The sequence below is a fragment of the Mercurialis annua genome, linkage group LG8 (assembly GCF_937616625.2).
Source record: "Mercurialis annua linkage group LG8, ddMerAnnu1.2, whole genome shotgun sequence".
Classification (NCBI taxonomy): Eukaryota; Viridiplantae; Streptophyta; class Magnoliopsida; order Malpighiales; family Euphorbiaceae; genus Mercurialis; species Mercurialis annua.
The window spans coordinates 2,800,014-2,820,046 of NC_065577.1; the positions used below are offsets into that span (position 1 = coordinate 2,800,014).

The following is a 20,033-nucleotide window of genomic DNA, read 5'->3' on the forward strand; positions in this document are numbered from 1 at the left end:
ATGTTACAGAATGTTATGGATTAGAGTGTTAGCGTAATTAATATGCTATTATAAGGTAGTATAATTTTTTTCTTTATTGTTTAATTTCGCGTATATAAAGACCTCTTATGTTATTTTAGAGTTTAAGGCTTTCTCTTCTATTGTTAGCTTCTATTCCTTTATATCTTATTATTCTATTTAATAAATGGTTTCGGATTCCTCCATTAATATTATCATAGAATACCATTACAAGTACACATGGCATAATTAGAGAAACCCACTTGACATAACGATGTTGAAAGTTATATAGGAGTTCAACTTTATATAATTATATGATATGATGAAAATGAAAATAACATTTTTAATGGATACTTATTGTATGTAATATGCTCAATAGATCCAAATTATAAACATAAGACTAATTGTTTATAATCCATTTTTTTTTTTGAAAGAATATAACTTGTATATTTAATAAAGCATTAGCGATAGAACTTATAGTGTGTACAAATATATTGATTTTATTAACATTATTTTTAATAAAATTAATATTAAAATTAAATAGTAATTTGAATGCATGTAAATGCGCGGACTAGTATTATATAATTACAGAGACTATTTATAGAGACTATTAATATGAGCAATGTTGTATTCTAATTATTTTTTCTGATTCCTCGGTCTCCATATAATACTTGTTTAATTTCTTCAAATATCTCATGTTTAAATAACATTTTTAAGTTAAATTATTTTGAAGAGAAAATATGTTCTGCCATTATATGCCAGAATATTTTTTTTTTGATAATTGGAGAGGGGGAGCGCTTGTGGGAGGATTGGAACCCACGACCTTGGCATTTGCTGTCCAGCACTTATACCATTTGAGCTACAGCTCATTGGTTATATGCCAGAATATTTAAGCCATACATGATCATTCACATTTATAATACTTCACCCTAACAATGGATGGGAAACTTTTAGCAACCAATTTATCATGAAATAAAAAATGGTAATCAACTTCGAAATAAAGCAGAGCTCATAAAAGTTACATGATTCAAAATGTAAAGTTATCTGTATTCATGCGATTAGAATGAGCAAACAGTTGATTTAGTAATATGAATTCACACAATTAGAGTGAGCAAACATTCGACTAAACTTATACCAGATTAACTAATTCGTTGATCTATTTCAATTAATTTGATTAGATTTTCTGATGAATTCAGTTTAATCAAGAAAAAATATCGGTTCAATTTCAATTAAGAGCTCAAAATATTTTGAAATCGAACCGATATTTTTGAGCTATTATCATTCTGTTGTATTTTTTATCAGTTTAACCAAAATAACCAAATCAACGGACCAATTCGGTATGTCCGTATTTTTAATTTTAATTAATTCAATTACATATACATTCACTTCGGTTAAAGTGAAATTGACTAGTTCACTTGAATGGGAATCATTTCAAGTCACAGTTGATTTCCATAACAGGAACTATAGCAATTTCGACAGCAATTCAAAGTGAACAACACACGAACTATTATTAATCAAGAAGCAGAGTTACCCATGTAATTTAATATGTTCTTTAAGATCGACTAAGTCCTACTTATTTTTCGCTCTGAAAGGACTTAGAATGGTGCGGAATCAACTAGGGAATCAATTATCTTCTGTGCTATTTCATTATCGTCAATCCACAAGGAACTTGCCGACGCAAAAGATTACCAGTCTCCGTCTTCTTCTCCTCCCCTATTCTCTCTTTCATCCTCCAACTTTCAAGCTTTTGTGCTCTTTCGTTTAACTGAACTATAGCTCAAATGGTATAAGCGCTAGGCAGCAAACTGCTAGGTCGTGGGTTCAATTCCTTCCACAAGCGTTCCCCCCTCTTTAATTATCAAAAAAAACTGAGAAGCTTGTCAATTACAGAGTATATCGACAAGTTTGAACAATTACGACACGAAATTTGCATCCATATAGAGTATTGGCAACAAACAGAGCAGCGACTTCTAATGACACGCTCTCGTATATATTTTGGCATATCAACTTGTTTTTAATCTTGCATGAAAATTACAATGTTTCCTTACAAAGGAAATCGAATAAAACTCAACTTTAGACTAATCTCTAAGCATCCCCATGTTTCTGTAAGAAAAAGATGATCGTTTGCCCGAACTTTTCCATTTCAAAATAACCAAATATATTCTAATGATATTTTTAAAATCTATAATAATCAAATTTTTCCCTAATAACAAATCATAACAAAACATATAAAGTAACTAACTTTTCCCTAACCCTAATTTTTCCCTAAGAACCAAATCTAGTAAAGTCCTTAACTTTACCACAGAATCAAAACATATCATTGTATCAAAAGATCGAACATTATCAATATTATTGTATTCCTAATTTCTAATTCTGAAGGTCTAATAGTAAAATAAATCCAAACGGACTATCTTTATGCGTAGTTGCAATTTTATCCGAACTTTTTAATATTTTTACTAATAATAGCCTGATTTCAACATTTCGTTGCAATTTTAATCAAAAAAATTCCAACTAATTTAATTGTTCCAATTTTGAGTTAAATTTGTAGATCAACTCCGTTATTAGCAAAACTCTTTTTTCAGAATTTCAAAATTATAATTTATAAAATAAAATAAAAAATAAAATCTATTACAAATTCTCCAACTCAAGGTGTATTGCCTCCTTCTTCAATATGTTGGTCTCTTTTGTGCAATGTTGGTCTTTTGGAAAGACTAAGGAATAATCCATTTATATCTATAAATTTTATTTGGCCGACTGACAAATTTCCTCCGTAAAATTGAAATTACTTTCAAAACCAATCTAAACTAGTAATTTTAAAACATTAAACATACAATTAGGGCATACCAAATGAAATTTTTCCGTTTCATCTTCAATCTATAAGTTTTCCTTGATGAAATATCATTATCCTTAAACAAGTGATGAAATTAATTTATAAACATTGAAATATTTTACTGAAATTGAGCTCGAATCACTGAAATATTGTACTGCTGCTCTGAAAGAAATAAAATTGAGTTCTAATCACTAAAATATCATATTACCACATGTTATCTAAATGCAAAAACAGCTAAAATATGGTATCTAACAAATAGATTCTATTAGAATGAAATATGTAACATTCTTTTAATTTCCTCAAATATTTCATGTTCAAATAACATATTCAAGGTAAAATATTTTAAAGAGTAAATTTATTCCGCTATAATATGCCATACTATTTAGGGGTATTTGCAAAATAAATCCTAACGTTTTATTTTTTAGCGATTTAAACCTAACGTTTAAAATATTAGGAAACAAATCATAACATTTCCAATTTTTGCATTTTGTAGCCCAAATTGTTTTTCGGCCATTTTTTCATGTGGCAGCCATATTATTGGCATATTAAATTCCAACGTTTAAAAAATTTGCAAATAAAATTCCAACCTTTTATATTTTGGCACTTTATAGCCTAAAAGAGATGACAAAATGGCTGAAATTTGAGATGAGCCTACAAATTGAAAAAATCAGAAAGGTTAGAATTTGTTTCGTAACGTTTTAAACATTAGACTTAAATCGCTAAAAAAAATGAAACGTTGGAATTTTTCATACTATTTAACTCATAAGCATACACGGTTGTTCACATTTATAATTCTCAAACATGTCATAAATGTGAAATTTTTAGCAATCTATTTTTCACGAAAAATAAAACGGTAACAACATCCAAATGAAGTAGTAAGCTCAGACAAATTACATGATCCAAAAGTGTAATGTAATCTGAATTCATGCAATTAGGGTGAGTAGACGGTCGATTAAATCAAATTAACTGATTAATTGATCTATCTTGATTAAATTTAATTAAATCTTTCGACGAATTCAGTCAATTCAATTTAGTCAATAAACAATATTGGTTCGACTTCCGTTACGAGCTCTACAAATTTAATTAATCAATCAATAATATTATTTTTTTGTATTTTTACCAATATTTTTTTGTTAAATAATAGATAGAGCTCAATCATAAAATAGTGGAAGACAAAAAACAACATTAAAAAAACTTACAAGAACGAAAATGAATTACAAAATAGTCCAGATTTCTAAAACATCATTTCCTGAAATACGAATCGGTGAGTTTGTAGTCCACGGCCTTACAAATAACACAACAACGTATTCTACATATGATTGTCTAAACCAATTTTCTTGTTTTCAAGATATAAAAGCAAAATAACTAATCAAGCCAAGACAGCATATTCATAGCTACGGGTGGGCATGGACCGGTTAACCGGTCCACGAGGGTAATATGTAAACCGGTCCATAGTAGTCCGGTTTTTTAAATTAAAAACCTAAACCTAAAATTTTAAACGGTTAACCGTTAAATCGGTTAACCATTTAAAACGGTTCGGTTTTTTGGTTTTGCGGTTTTTAACCATGAAACCATTAAAAAAATTAGATATAAAAAAGATAAAATTTATAGATAAAAATTTAAATATAGTCTGATAATTAAACTTTAATTTTTATTCTATTTAATTATTAATAAATAAATTTTATTTATTCTTATTTCAATTAGGTATATAAATATTTTATTAAGAAAAATAAAATTCTTTATAATATATATATATATATATATATATATATATATATATATACTCCTAAAATAAAAATATATTGATAAATAAAATATTTTTTAAATATTTTTTTTTGTTTAGAATTTTTATATGTGTAGATGTAAAATATATTTTATTTGAATAATTAAAAACATATGTATGTATATATATATAATCTATAAACATATATATTATTTATAAACCGGTTAACCGATTAACCGCGGTTTTTAAAATTCCAAAACCTAAACCTAAACCATTAACCATAAAAATCAAAAATTAAAACCTAAACCTAAACTCTTGGACAGGTTAACCATATTTTCCGGTTCGGTTTTACGGTTTTGGTTCGGTTTTGCGGTTTGACCGGTTTTTTTGCCCACCCCTATCATAGCTATAATGATTTGAGAGTTACATTCAAAGCTTAAAATCTTTTATCTATTATCTTATTGGTTCGTCCAGATATGGACGAGCAGCTGTGCTCGTCTTCCACAAGTTTTCCGGAGGCAGCGAAGGGTTGGAAGGCGGGTCGGAAAGTTGGTTTTTAAGTTTTTTTTAAATTAATTAAAATTTTAAATTAGTTTATTATGGTTTTTTTATTAGTTTTTAAAGTCAAAGAATTTTTTATACTTTTTCGAAAAGAATATAATTTTATCCTTAAATTTAGTTACTTGGATGATTTCATCAAAGCCAAAAAAATTCAAATGTTGAAAAACTGAAGTACAATTGAAAACAGAAAATTTAAAAGTGGATAAAATGGACAAAATTATAACGTTAGAGTAGAATTGAAAATGAACTTAAAAATTAGGATTTTTGAAAGATTAGGCTATAAAAAAATAGCAAAGTGACATAAATTTTTAGATACTACTTACGTAAATTTTTCATAAATTTTATTGATGCTGACTAAACTGACATGTAAATTTCACATCTCATTTGCTACGTTAATAAGAAATACTTCCATCTAACCATTGTACCACAAAAATATAAAATATTTATATAATATTTTAGTCAAAAAGTAAACACATAAGTGGCACATTAATAAAATCTAATTATGTATCCACAAATACTTCACATATTTATACTTTTTATATTTTAAAAGTATTATATTCAGAAATCTATTGTAATATTTAAATTTTATAATTTTGCTCAAGTTGAAAACAAAAATAGAAAAAATAAGAACCAATTTGATTTTGTCATTGATATAGACTCAAAGACTCAAAATTCAGCTCAATCAAAAGCAACGTACCAATTTGCCCCACAACATCATACTTTACAAGGATCTAGTGCTCGTTTATTTGTTTTTCTATCGTATCTTGTGGTAGTACTAATATAATCACTATTTAACAAAACAAAAAATAAAGCACCCAAACTAGTTTTCTATTCCTTTTATTTCAATTCCTCATTATTAGTTTTTTAGTTGTGAACAGTCTCTTATTTGCACACCATTTTTATAAAAAATTCTCGAAAACACCAGTAATAAAAATCAATATGACATAAGGTCTCTTCTTTAATCTATTAATTGTCAATTTGAATGTGACAAAATTGATCCATAAACACTAACATTCTAATCACCGAAATATCCTACTATCACATGTTATATAACTATAGATACTACTATGGTATAATACCTAACACATAAAGACTATTAGTGTGAGCATTTATTTATAGATAAAAGGAGAAGAGTCAATGCCCTCAAGAAAAAGCTTTTCATTATCCTGACAAAGCCTTTGTAAAGCGACCCGAAACGTAAAGCACCCGGAAAAATAACACCCGAAACGTAAAGCACCCGGAAAAATAACAATTACATTAGCGAGTCCAGTTGGTAAAATTGGCTTTGTCACTTGCAAGAAGAAACACATTAAAGCAAAATGTGCTCAGCCAGAATAATTTAATGGAGAGCTGTACAAAATGAAAAACTGTGTCAAAAATATCAATTTTCACTTTTTTTTCATTACTTCTGCTTTTATCCTCGTTCTCAATATATAACAATTTTTTTTAATTTCCTCAAATATTTCATATCCAGAAAACATTTTCAAGTTAAAATGTCTTGAAGAGAGAATTTATTCTGCCAGAATATTTAAGCCATAAATATACATGATTGTTCAAATTTATTATACTTCAACTAAACCATAGATGTGAAACTTTTAGCAACCTATTTTTCGTGAAATAAAAAATGGTAATCAACCTTGAAGTTAAGTACATAAATGTTACATGATCCAAAGTGTAAAGTAATCTGTATTCATGCCATTAGAGTGAGCAAACGGTCGATTAGGTAATATGGATTGGTGCAGTAAATGTGAGTAGCTCATTCGACTAAACTAAAACCAAATTAATTAATTCATTGATCTATTTCAATTAAATTTTCTGATGAATTTAGTTAATTCAATTTAGTCAAGAAAAAATATTAGTTCGATTTCGGTTAAGAGCTTAAACAATTCTGTTAACCAATCGACCAAAGTATTTTTTAGATTTTTTATTATTATTGTTTGTTTTTTTTTTTATCAATTTAACCGAACTAATCAAATTAACGGACAAGGTGTGTTCGTATTTTTATTTTTAATTAATTTAATTACATTTGCTTCAGTTAAAATGAAATTGATAAGTTCAGTTTAAGAGATAATCCAAAAAAGTAGATTTTTTACCGAATAAACCGGAGGTTCAGTCGACCTGGCTTTTCACTTGAATGGGTATCATTTCAACTCACAGTTGATTTCTCATAACAGGAATTGTAGCAATTTAGACAGCAACTCAATTTCAAAGTGAAATGTAAGAATTCAAATTGGACCTACGTGAACAAAAGGAAACATTTCTAATAGATCTATTTCACTAAGAAAAAAACTCATCATACTATTAATATCAGAACAAAACACGAACTATTATTGATCAAGAACCAGAATTACCCATGTAATTTAATATGTTCTTTAGAATCGACCAAGTCCTAGTTATGTTTCGCCTTTATCTTGAAAGGAACTCAGAGTGGTGCGGAATCAACTAGGGCATCAATTATCTTCCGCTCTACTTCATTATCGTCAATCCATAAGGAACTTTGCCGACGCAAAAGATTACCGATCTCCGTCTTCTTCTCCTCCCTCATTCTCTCTTTCATCCTCCAACTTTCAAGTTTCTGTGCTCTTTCTTTTAACTGTGTTAGCAAAAATAAAAGTATGTCAGAAACATGAGTTGAGAAGCTTGTCAATGCACAGAATATATCGACAAGTCTGAACATAACGACACATAATTTGCATCTATATAGAGTGTTGGCAACAAATAGGGCAGCGACTTCTAATGACACAGGCGCTCTTGTATATATTTTGGCATATCAACTTATTTCTAAACTTGCATGAAAATTACTTCGTGTTTGTCAAAAATCTAGAACAAAATGGCATAAATACGCTGAGTGCAAACAATTTGATCCAACAGTGAATAGATAAAAAATGTATTATCAAATTTAACCCATTCTTAACTAGCAAAATTCTATCTAGAAAATAATAAAGAAGAAACAGATTAAATCCATTATCTTCCCATTTCGTTCCGCTAACCCATAAAAACAACTAAATCACATAATTCAGAAAAACTCAAATTTACCAAGCATCACTTCTGCCGGTACGAATTATAGAAAATAACCCAAAAACAAAAAACATACTCAAGTGGTGGCTCTAGAAACCTGTGGTTTGGACAACCGGACAGCTGCAAACCCGTAAATTGTAACTCTAACTTTCACCCTTCAACTACAGGCAAATAATTTAAATTCAAACCCACAATTACAGCATATCAACATGAATCCAAAAACACAACTGCCAATTTTTTTTATCCCCTTCTCATTAACCAAACACAAAAATGTCAATAACAGCAATTAACAAAATATCAGATCTATAAAGATCTTGATAACCCAACAACTACAAACTGTAAAAGTAGAACCCTAAATGATTCAAATCCACAATTTCCAGCAAACTTAAGCAAACCCAAAATCCATTTCAACTCTCAATAACCAAACTTAGATAGCAAGGAAACTCCATCCAATCAATGTGCCTCGTTTCGCAAACGTTTCAGACACGAAAATTCAATTTTTTTTACATAGGAAACCTTAAAATAACACCGTTTTGCCGTGTCCATGCTACCCAAACACATTAACATTAATGACCATCAACAAAAATTATAACATTTTCAACACCAACCACCCTAATTTCTAAGTCAAATTTCTCCCTAATTACATATCACCACAATTAAAAACAACACTATTCAAGACCCAAAAGATTTCAATTAAGACCTCAATTCAAAGCATTAAAAAAACATAATTAGGTACAATTAAGAACCAAATCTAACAAAAAAAACCCTCAAAATTTACCAGCAATTGACGAAACTCTTGCTGAGCAATCTGTCGTTCTTGAGCTTTAAGTTTAGCAGCTTCAGCTTTCAATTTCTTCCGCTCTTCATTAGCAATTCGAAGCGCTTCTTTTTTAGCTTCATCTTTTCGCTCCTTTTCGATTCGCATTAATTCCATTTCTTTAATGTATTCTTTTCTCACTTCTTTCACTTGCTTTGCGTATTCTCTACGCAACATTGCTAGCTTTGCCTCCGCTTCTTTAGGGTTTCTCGGTGTTTCCCAGCTGCCGATGAATTTGTTTGATTCTAGGTATTTGTGGGTTTCTTGGTGGGTGTTGTGGTGGCTGATTTCAGCTGTGGTTGAGAGGAGCCGCCGGGTTGTGCGGGCGGCGGAGCGGACGGTGGTTGCGGTGGACATTTTGTTGGATTTGAGGGGAAATGAGATTGGCTGTGTTTTTTTGAGTTGGGGTTTAGGTTTTGTTTTTATGTAATTTTTTTTATGAAGCTAAAGAAATTAATCGGAAAAAAAAAAATTAATTTGGTGGTTTTTAGTTTTGTTTAGAGGTGTAATCGATTTGAGTAAATTTATGAGTTGCTTAATCGAAACTTAAATATTAATTAAGTTGGGATTGTGTTCGAACTACTCAAAAAAATTGTAAAATTGAGTTTGAACTACTCGAGTCAACTATCGAATTAAGTTGAAACTACTCAAATAAACTACCACGATAAAATTATTATTAAAATACTCAGCTCGATATAATCGCAGGGACCAGATTTTTAATTAATTTCTTTTGTCTTCTATAATTAAATATAATATATTTATGATAATATTCTTACTTTTAATTAAAATATGGATTTCAAACAAAGTTCACATATAATCGAATCGAGTCAAATCGACCTCAATTCTCAATTATTTATCGTACTCGAGGTTCAACTTCTAAAGAACAATTTGGTCGAGTTTAAATTTTAGAGTTGAATCGAGCTCAAACTCAAAGTTGACGATATTTTGACTCGACACTCATAGTTGACGGTATTTTGACTCGGACTCGCCTTAATTCAATACATCCCTAATTTTGTTATTCATTTCCCAACCCAGTTTTAAAAATCCATGTACACAAGATCTTTTTCATACTTTCAAAGTGAATGTTTGTTGTGGAGAATCGATTGCTTTATTATTCATGTTTGATGCCAGCCATGTGATTCAAGCAGAAATCAAGATGAAATAAGGCACAAAACTGCATTCTAATCTTTCCATTATTTTTACATATGTAAAATCCAATCTGAGAAGCAGAAATTTAAGCATTGATAAAGGAAAATGTTTCTTTAAAACCCGTAAACAAGCACGTCAGGTGGTGCATACACCACGTCGATGCAGATTTCGACGCGTCTTCTTATTATTTTCAATCCAACTTCAAACTTATGGTGTCATCTCTATTGATGGCAAATTAAGCGGCACTTGATAATGTGTTGCAGAATTCGATTGGAATCACTTGGTTTACCTTCTTGTGCTCAGGATCCGTTCTTGATGATGTTTTTTAGCCTCTTATTTGCTGCTACTAGTTCAGCAGCTATGCCTGGTTCATTAGCAGAATGTCCTGCATCGACAACAACCTGTCGAAAAGTAGTCTTTATGAGTATCATGTCTCAAGCTATGAAGAACATGCACAGATTTAGAGATGTATCACTAGCCTACTGAAACCATAAGTACATGAATCGCTAGATTTCCGATGCTTATAACTATTGTGTTATGCTTTACTATAATCCACAGAAAAAAAAATCACTACTAAAAGTACGCAAGTAAAAACCATATGGATATGAAAAAAATGGAAAATATTGCTGAACAGACGTGTGAATAAGGGAGTGCATTCAGCTCAAACCAAACCGGATGACTTTTTCTTTTGGCTGGTTTTTTTTATTCAATTTGTTTTTCTGGTTCGGTTTGTACCGAAAGTCAACTGAAATTCAAAGCCGAACCAAAAAATCAAAATCTTTTATAACGTCAAACCAAACCAAACTGAATTTTGTTTCTGTTCGGTTCAGTTATTCAGCAATATCCGCAAGTAACCATCATAATCATATGCAAAAACAATCGGAAAATATGTGCTGAATAGACGTGCAATAAAGGAGTGCCTTCAGTTCAAACTGAAATGAAATATTGATTTTCTTTTTCTTAAAAATGAATCAAACCAGTTGGTTTTTTCGATTTGTTTCGTTTTTCTGGTTCTGGTTTGTCCAAAAAGTAAACTGAAATTCAAAACTGAACCAAAATTCAGAATCTTTAATAATGACAAACCGAACCAAACTGAATTTTTTTTCTGTTCAGTTTAATTATTCAATTTTTGCAGCCCCCTAATGTACACAGAATATATACAGAATTGAGAAAACAGTGAAACACAGTATTAACCTAGACAATGCCTGTAATTTTCCCTCTCGTACTCTTTTATTATTTTATTTCATAGAAGAATAAGTATGGGCAGTTTTTTTACCTTAAAATCTGCCTCTGGCCAAGCCTTGTGAAGATCCCAAGCAGATATCATCGGACAACAAACATCATATCTTCCCTACAAAGCAATTCAAGAAATAGATTCATTTGTCTGAAATAAATCTATATTCCTACCCGTCACGCTGCATAGCTAATTATGCTTACTGATTAGTCATTGTATTCATCTACCTTACGAAAGCACTATGTTTCCGAAATATGAAGAGAGATTGTATAATTGAGAATTAAGGCAAGAACCAATCACAAACCTGTACAATAGTAGCATGTATATGCTTTATTTTATCAATATTATCCAATAGGAAAGAGTCTGATGAGAAAAACCCCTTGTTCACAAAGTAATGATTTTCGATCCGTGCAAATGCCTGCAAGGGATGAGTACGACAGCAAGGCAAGATTTCAGTCATTCTAAACAGCTAGTATAAATTTGCTCGAATTACGAAGTCTAAAAGTTTTGATGTTAACCCGTATCCTGAAAAAGGAAAGGAAAGAAAAGGAACGACAAAGAGAGGACTTCCCAAAAAAACTTTAAAATAATTATGCAAAATGATGCAGAAACATCCTTTAACCAGCATTTCAGCTTGGACTCAGAGGTAGTTTATCTGTGATATACTGACCGGTAACATTCAAACTAAGCATCCTTTTTACGTTAATATGTTATGATTGAGATATGGATGAAGTGCCCAATACAAAACAGACTGCTTGTTATATCACGAGTATTGAGACTTAATTACATTAGTTATTTAAATAAACTGACGCATCAAATTCATTATTTCAGAGTTAAAACATCAATATTTAACTGTAAAGTTGCTTACCAGTGAAAAATGATCATCATCCCCTCTTTTGCTGGTCTCTTCATTTGGCAGGAGATGAGCAGTCATCATTTCCCATTTGGTCCATGCTCTTGCAGCTGCATACTAAGAAAATATGAGGGGTAATGCGTTTATTACTTATATAAGGACACTATTTGCATATAATTAGAGACGCGATATGTTTTTAACAAAACACTTATATATCAGAAAACAAATTTGTATGAGCAAGAACATAATATAGAAATCACACATTCAAAGCAAATGACAAGACTTATACTCTTACTTGTGTTTCCAAATCATCAGAGTTCAACCTCTTATGGTAAGCCTCGACTAAACATCCTCTTTCATTTTCTGGAATAAGATCTCTAAAGGGCTCCCAAGCTGCACGTCCGAAAAATATAAACAGCCAACTTAAGAATGTCCTATATGTTCAATCAGAATCATACAATTAATAACATTTTTTCGATCCAAGTGCTTAAATTTTCAAGTTATGCAACTTTCCATGACATGCAAGAAGCTGAAATAGCCATCTAAGTGCTTTACAATTTTTAAGGACTTACTACAGTGTGAATGCTTATATCTCGAATTTATCCATCATAGAATTTAAATAAATGCGTTTAACATACCATCTGGATAGATAGCGGCAGCACCACCCTCATAAAACCAATCAATCTCTTTCTTTCGTAGAAGAAATATACCTCTAAGGACCAAGCCAGTAACCTTAAAAACAACACAGAAATTCAGCAAATTAAGATTCAGCGGGGAAAAAGAAAAAATTGATTATCTGAAAAAACTTTGCAGAGAAAAAATGTTAAGCTAAAGCAATTATGCACCTTGTCAGGATGAGCCTGGCTATATGCAATGGCCAGAGTACTTCCCCACGAACCACCAAATACCTGTATGGCAGAATATGATTTATACTCCCAGTGACACCTAATACTTATATCCGCATAAAATTCATTCTAAAATATGACAAAACAATTGCCTGCCATTCTGGAATTTGCAAGTGTTCTCTTAGCTTTTCAATATCAGCAATGAGGTCCCATGTGGTGTTCGCCACTAAGCAAGCATGAGGCACACTCTTTCCTGCTCCTCTCTGGGACAATGAATGGTTCAGTGAATTCACTTGATGAAGCATGTTTTACCAAAAGAGGGATTAGCAGGACTACTAATAAGTACTAACCTGATCAAAGAGAATGATTCGGTAAAATTCTGGATCAAAAAATCTACGATTGCTTGGTACAGTTCCACCTCCTGGCCCCCCATGAAGAAAAACTACTGGCTGCAGCAAGAGTTGGCATTTAAAATTTCAAAAGGAAGCAAGAAAATGCATAACGATATAAAATAGATAATTAAAAAGAAAGACAATTTTGCATGATCCGTTTTTTTTTTGAAATGAGCATAACAATCGTATCTAAAACATAATTTTACCTGGAATCACCATAAATAATATCAGCTAGAAATGTAATCATAAGCTCAATTCTAATTTAACAGGAACCTAAACATGTAAGCTCATTGGAAACCATTTATCATTTTTTTAAAAGCGTCAAGAATTTCACAGGCATGACAATGGCTATCAAAGTCTTCCGTATCACCTCCGTTGAGCTCACTAAAATACGAGCAAATATTTTCTATGACACTTTCTAACCAAGAGAGTTCTCAGGCAATCAAAATTTTCAGTATCAGCTGCGGTGAGGTCACTAAAAATACGAGCAAATATTATTTAAGATGTTCCCACCATAAGTAGTCTTTATGATCCTCAAACATCAACGTATGACCGGAGAATCAAACAAGACTCCTTTATAAATTTGAGAAGACCATTTTGCTTGCAAATTCTATAAACCAATAAACAGAATCACTCTATAGTTTCAAACCATCACACAACAACATCAATGACATGCCAGAACCTTTCATTTTTAATTAATTATAGTTTCATTTCTAACCCTTCAAGAACACAAAAACAAAGTCTAAGCACTTGAAACAATACCAAACACAAATTACACCAAACACAAAATTCCAATTTCAAACACCCAACAACATAAACAACGATACCCAAATCACAAATTTTCCAAAAAAATTGAAAAAGACACAAACTTTACACTCACATGCCCACTAGGATTCCCAGACTGTTCATAGTAAATACTATGAAGATCCGAAACCTTCAAAAACCCACTATCATACGGCTCCACAACTGGATAAAGATTACGATTAATCTCATCTAATCCACTACTTTGTTCCACAGCTTCAGTCATCTGTAATCCACTGCTATAACCAACACTTCTCACACTATACACTGAACTCTTTAGCCCTGCAAAAAAAAATGAATTTTGTAACCAAAGTTGATGAATTTTTGATCAAATGAGTTGGGAATTGAGACTTACTTGTGGAAGAGAGACAGAGATTGGAAGAGATGGGATTTGATGGGGATGATGAAATAAATGGGAGTGAATGAGAGGGTGATGGTGGTGAAATTGTAGTGGAACTAAATAAGGTTACTGTTAGTGGGTTGGACATTTTCTACTGACTAATCTGTAGATCATAGTGATTCACAATTAATATGTTTTTATTTGATTCTTAAATTCAAAGCCCAATTTAAAAAAGATAAAAACAATTAAGTGCATATTAAATTACAAAAGTTTGCATCATTTATAATTAGGACTCGAACTTTAAAATTTGATAAAATTAATCACCAATTTTTATATTTAGACATATCAAAATATTGAGCAATTTTTCAGTGGACAGTATCATATATGAAATTGTAGTTACATCAGCATTGATAAATTTGTATTTCGATTTGCTAAAACTAGATCACTGATTTTGCTAAAAAAAATTGATAATTAGGAAAGAAGAGCGCTTATGGAAAGATCGAATTCATAATCCATCGGTTTATTACGCCGATTTAACTAAATTTTGAAGTTTGTATTATAATTGTAAACGTTAAAATTTAATAATTTATTCTGCAATTAACTTTCTTTAATTCGTTTTAAACTAAAAATTACGGGTTGTTTTTGGATGTCTGTCTTTTTATATATTTATTTATTTGTTTGTAGTTTATTTTAGTTTGTTTATAAATTGATGAGATCAGAGGTGCATTTAGATAATTAAAGTTTTGTTTGATAGTGATTACTTCTTATTAGAAAGGAATACTTCTGATTCCAAATTTGGATTAACCTGAATGTTGGTTTTCTTTTTGTTCACTGATTTCATAATGATGAACCTATTTATTTAACTAGATCGAATATGGATCATTACCAACACGGCATATTTAATTTAATTTATTAGAATAGTTCGAATACGAACAACATAAACACGAAATATTTAATATATTTATTGATAACATGTTGTGTCAAACGCGACATGATACGTATTAGTTCGTGTCAAGATACATTTATTTTTGACACAACTAGTTATTGACTACCATAAGAAATATATTACATTTGCAAGGCAAAAATGTTATTCTTTTGCTGCCTGAGAATCCCAATCCTATTACTACAATTCTTGTTCCTAGCTCCTCAAATGTTCTTCATCTTATCTAAAACTAATACTAAGAAATTACAAGTTTATTACAGCAAGTAAGATTTTTAACTACTCAAATCAAACATGGTGGTGGTGCTATTTCCACATTCTTTCTTGACTACAATAATGTCTGAAAGCTGATGAGGTTCAGCTTCTTCAAGCATTTGAACAACAATTCTCATTGTCGGTCTTAGAGCCGGAATCTTCGCGGTACAGTGAACAGCGATTTTCAGGATTTTGATGGCATCTTCTTTCAAGCTTTCTGAAATGCTAGAATCCACTAAATCAATTGCATTTTCTTTGGTTCTGATTCTGGTGCTAACCCAATGCACAATATCTTTGTTTTCTCCGAATTCGGGTTCAGTTGGCCTTTTTCCTGTCACCAATTCCATTAGAACTACTCCGAAACTGTACACATCGCTCTTCTCGTTCACTTTCCATGTGTATGCATATTCTGTTTTACCATAGTGCACAAAACAGTCAAGTTATGCAACTCATAAACTATCAACAATAAGAAAATGAATTAAAAATGCAGGCATGAAGAATTTAGTCCTACACTATGTTTTGAAAACACTTCTGAATTCTGAAACACAATATATGTATATTGTATAACCTGTCATAGTAAAAAAAACATGGTTTCGCCTTTTTCGGTTTCAGTAAGAAAAATACATAGTTGTAGTAAAAAAAAGACATTAAGAAAAAATATCTTACCAGGAGCCATGTACCCATAAGTGCCTGCAATGATATGACTCCAATCTCCAGCATTACTTGCCTGCACAATCTTAGCAAGTCCGAAATCCGCAATCCGAGGCTTCCACTCCTCATCGAGCAAGATATTACTCGATTTCACATCTCGATGAATTACCGGCGTATCGAATCCGTGATGTAAGTACTCCAAGCCTCTTGCAGCTCCTAATGCAACTGCATACCTCAATTCCCACACCATATGTATCTTATTACAAGAATGTAGTTGATCCCATAAACTCCCATTAGGTAAATATTCATACACAAGTAAATTGCTGTCCTCACTGGTTATACTACAATATAGCTTCACCACATTGACATGTCTGAGAGAACTCAGTGTTGCCACCTCAGCGTCATATTCCGATGATCTGAAGCTTTTCTTGCTTAGCATAGCTGAGCTGGCTCGGAAACTCCTTCGATCCGTAGAATTCGATGTCCATATATGTTTCACCGCAAGTTCATTTCCGTCTCCTAGCATAACTTTGTACACATTTCCTGATCCTCCTTTGCCTATCAGATTCTCCGATTTGATCGAATCAACGACGTCTCTTTCGCTGAAACTTAGTACTCGGAACGATTTCATGTTCCAAGAACTTTTCTTTAACGGATGGTCATCGAGATCGTTCGATCCTGACTTTACGAACAATAAATAACCCGCTGAGATGACTAAAACTAGCAATCCTGCTGCTAAACAGGATAAAAGTACTCGAAGGTGACTCGAATTTCCGACACTAGATGACGATGATGAACAAGATCGAATGCTCTTCAAACTGTTACTGCATAACCCCGGATTCCCGTCAAATCCTGAACGAAAGACCTCGAGGGATAAAGAATAAGGTATGAGACCCGTCAACTGGTTATTCGACAGGTCGAGATTACTAAGTCTTAGAGATGAAAAAGAAATCGGAATTTGACCGGATAGTTTGTTGGATGATAAGTTCAGAGAGTTCAAAGTAGGCAGAAAACCGAGACTTTCCGGAATTTCCCCGGAAAATGAATTGCCAGAAAGATTAATGTCAGCAAGAGAAACACATAAGCCTAATGAGTCTGGTATAGTACCAGAAAGCTGATTTGAATTCAAATAAAAACTGTTAAGCTTCTTCAGTTCACCAATATTTTCTGGGATTTTCCCAGAAAATTGATTTGAACTCAGCTGAATGGAAACTAAAGAAGAAGCAGATGAAATTTCATCAGGTAACTCACCAGAAAATTGATTGTTAGCTAAAATCAATGATCCTAAAGACTCTGCATTACCAATATCAGGTGTTATAACGCCTTCAAATTGGTTCATACTAAGATCAATTATATTCAGCATTGGCAGACCCCAAATTCCGGCAGGAATTGAACCGGAGAGCGAATTGTTATTTACGCGAAAACGAAGCAGAGATTTACAATTTGCGTAGCTGTCAGGAACTGAACCTGTGAACCTGTTCTGCAAAATAAGAAGATCAGTCATTTTTCCATTCTTGCACATTTCTGATGGTATAGAGCCTGTCAACAAATTCTCCGAAACATCAATATAGTAGAAATCCGACCAAGATCCGAGCATTTCGGGTAATGAACCGGTGAACTTGTTTGTATAAAGAGAGAATTCTGTCAGGTACTTTAGTTCACCAAACTCCCCGGGAATTTCGCCATAGAATCGATTTTCAAACAAGTGCAAAGATTGAAGATTTTTCAAGAATCTCAATTCTCCAATTTCACCTTCAAGCTGATTTGTTGAGCAATCAAAATTAACAAGACTCGTCAGATTCCCGAATCCGACCGGAATTTTTCCTGACAAGGAATTATTGTAAATCTCAAGCTGTGTCAGCTTACTAAGCCTGGAAATTCCTGCTGGAATTTCTCCAAATAACAAATTATCAGAAAGTTCAAGATTCTGAAGCAGAGTAAGATTCGAAATTCCATCAGGAATCTGACCCTTGATGCTACAATTACTAAGATAAACCCAATACAATTTCTTGAGACTTAAAATCTCAACAGGAAACGAAACTGTAGCATCAAATGGATTATCACCAAGGCTCAGAAACTCAAGATTCTCAAGCTTTTCGATCGATTTCCATGGAAACAAACCCGAAAAACCACTACCATTCAAGCTCAAAATCTTCAACTCAACTAAACCAGACAAATCAGGAACCTCCCCAGAAAACAAATTCAACCCCAAATCCAAAACCTGCAAATTCTTGCAATTCTTCAACTCATCAGAAACCACCCCATGCAGAAAATTTGACCCTAAAGAAATTCTCTCCAGATACTGAAGCTGACAGATCAAATCAAATGGAACAACACCTTCAAGATTCTGTTCAGTTAGATTAATTTCCTTGACAAATTCACCATCACAGACTATTCCGGTGAAGTTACAGATGGAGTTTTGCTCCGTCCATGTATGAAAAACAGTAGTGTTTGAGTTCTTGAGGGAATTTTTGAAGTTTAGAAGAATTTGAAGATCATCTGATTTGCATGGAGAAATGAAGATAAGGAGAGTTAGAAAGGAGACGATTGAGGAATGACAGTGCCGGAAAATTTGTCGGTTCGACATGCCGGCCGGTGAGAAGTGTTTAGTTTTGTCTGATGTTAGTAAGAGAAGTGTGGAAATGTAAGATTTGGTAGGCTATATCATGTTGGAGACGAGGACTGGCTGGTTGGCTGGGGGTTGAATTTTTTGATCAAGTTCACATTTTCAAACATGTCATGTGAGACAACGATGTACATGTTGAGACTGAGAGTGACAATTTTTTAATAAGTTAAATAAAAATGTAAAATAATTAATATTTTTTATTATAAATTTATAAAAATTAAAAAATTATAATCGATTAAATTATATTCAACAACGTCTATGTTGCCTCCTAAACTTAATATAAAAGATCAAATACATGATTTTTGAAGAAAAAAATATTATGTATTTGACATTTGACTCGTTTTAATCCTCCAAATAAAATGGCAGAAAATAATTGACGAAGTTTATACAAATTGGAGACGAAGTGTTAAAAAGTTATTGATAATTTAAAGTTAAGGAAGTAAAATGAGTTAAAATATTAAATTTAAAATAATTATACAACGAAATGGTCGTGCCATATCATTTGAACAAACTAATGAGGCGTTAGCTATGTGTAAATATTTAATAATAAAAGATAAAAAATTAATAAAAAATTTCTATTGTAAATATTAATTGATTTGTTGTAAAAATAATGTGGCAAATCTATTGTGTGCTCTTAAATTTGAATTTTAAAAAAAATATGATATTATTTTTAATTGATTTTTCATGTTAAATTTAGATGGGGGGGACTATTGTTGGAATTGTATTGCTAATTTTTTAATTAATAATATTATTTAAAATATTTTAAATTTAAAAAGTGATTAATTATTTATTACTATGGCACCGTTTGGATTGAGGGTTTTTAAAATCCATGGACTTTAGCAAAATCGATGGATTTTAAATCAATAGAATTTAAATTCATAGATTTTAAAATTCCATCGTTTGAATTGAATATAAAATCAATGGATTTTTAATATTATTTATGGAAAATAATAAATAATATAACAATCCATCATCTATAAAAAAAATAATGGATTTGGACT

At 31.6% G+C, this 20,033-nt stretch overlaps 3 protein-coding genes across 4 annotated transcripts; all 3 read right to left on the minus strand.

Annotated features, from left to right (window-relative positions):
* Positions 1-1,621: 1,621 nt before the first annotated feature.
* LOC126662367 (beta-mannosyltransferase 1) lies at positions 1,622-9,391 on the minus strand. Of its 2 annotated transcripts, none has more exons than XM_050356331.1 (2): positions 8,908-9,391; positions 1,622-1,762 (listed from the first exon to the last, which is right to left on the minus strand). In XM_050356331.1, the coding sequence occupies exons 1-2, from the start codon at positions 9,301-9,303 to the stop codon at positions 1,637-1,639; spliced, it is 522 nt and encodes a 173-aa protein (XP_050212288.1). In that variant the 5' UTR covers positions 9,304-9,391; the 3' UTR covers positions 1,622-1,636. The 2 variants fall into 2 exon arrangements, with proteins under 2 accessions (XP_050212288.1, XP_050212286.1); XM_050356329.2 differs by lacking the exon at positions 1,622-1,762 and adding an exon at positions 7,242-7,704 and having other exon boundaries at positions 8,908-9,368.
* A 712-nt stretch (positions 9,392-10,103) lies between these two features.
* LOC126661376 (proline iminopeptidase) lies at positions 10,104-14,739 on the minus strand. The gene is made up of 11 exons (XM_050355208.1): positions 14,576-14,739; positions 14,300-14,502; positions 13,378-13,476; positions 13,180-13,290; positions 13,028-13,090; positions 12,821-12,914; positions 12,478-12,575; positions 12,198-12,299; positions 11,634-11,747; positions 11,372-11,446; positions 10,104-10,496 (listed from the first exon to the last, which is right to left on the minus strand). Exons 1-11 carry the CDS (start codon positions 14,706-14,708, stop codon positions 10,395-10,397), a joined length of 1,194 nt encoding a protein of 397 aa, XP_050211165.1. The 5' UTR covers positions 14,709-14,739; the 3' UTR covers positions 10,104-10,394.
* Positions 14,740-15,498: 759 nt separating this feature from the next.
* Positions 15,499-19,108, minus strand: LOC126660946 (receptor-like protein kinase 7). Its single transcript, XM_050354670.2, has 2 exons — positions 16,422-19,108; positions 15,499-16,164 (listed from the first exon to the last, which is right to left on the minus strand). Exons 1-2 carry the CDS (start codon positions 18,991-18,993, stop codon positions 15,776-15,778), a joined length of 2,961 nt encoding a protein of 986 aa, XP_050210627.1. The 5' UTR covers positions 18,994-19,108; the 3' UTR covers positions 15,499-15,775.
* Positions 19,109-20,033: the final 925 nt, after the last annotated feature.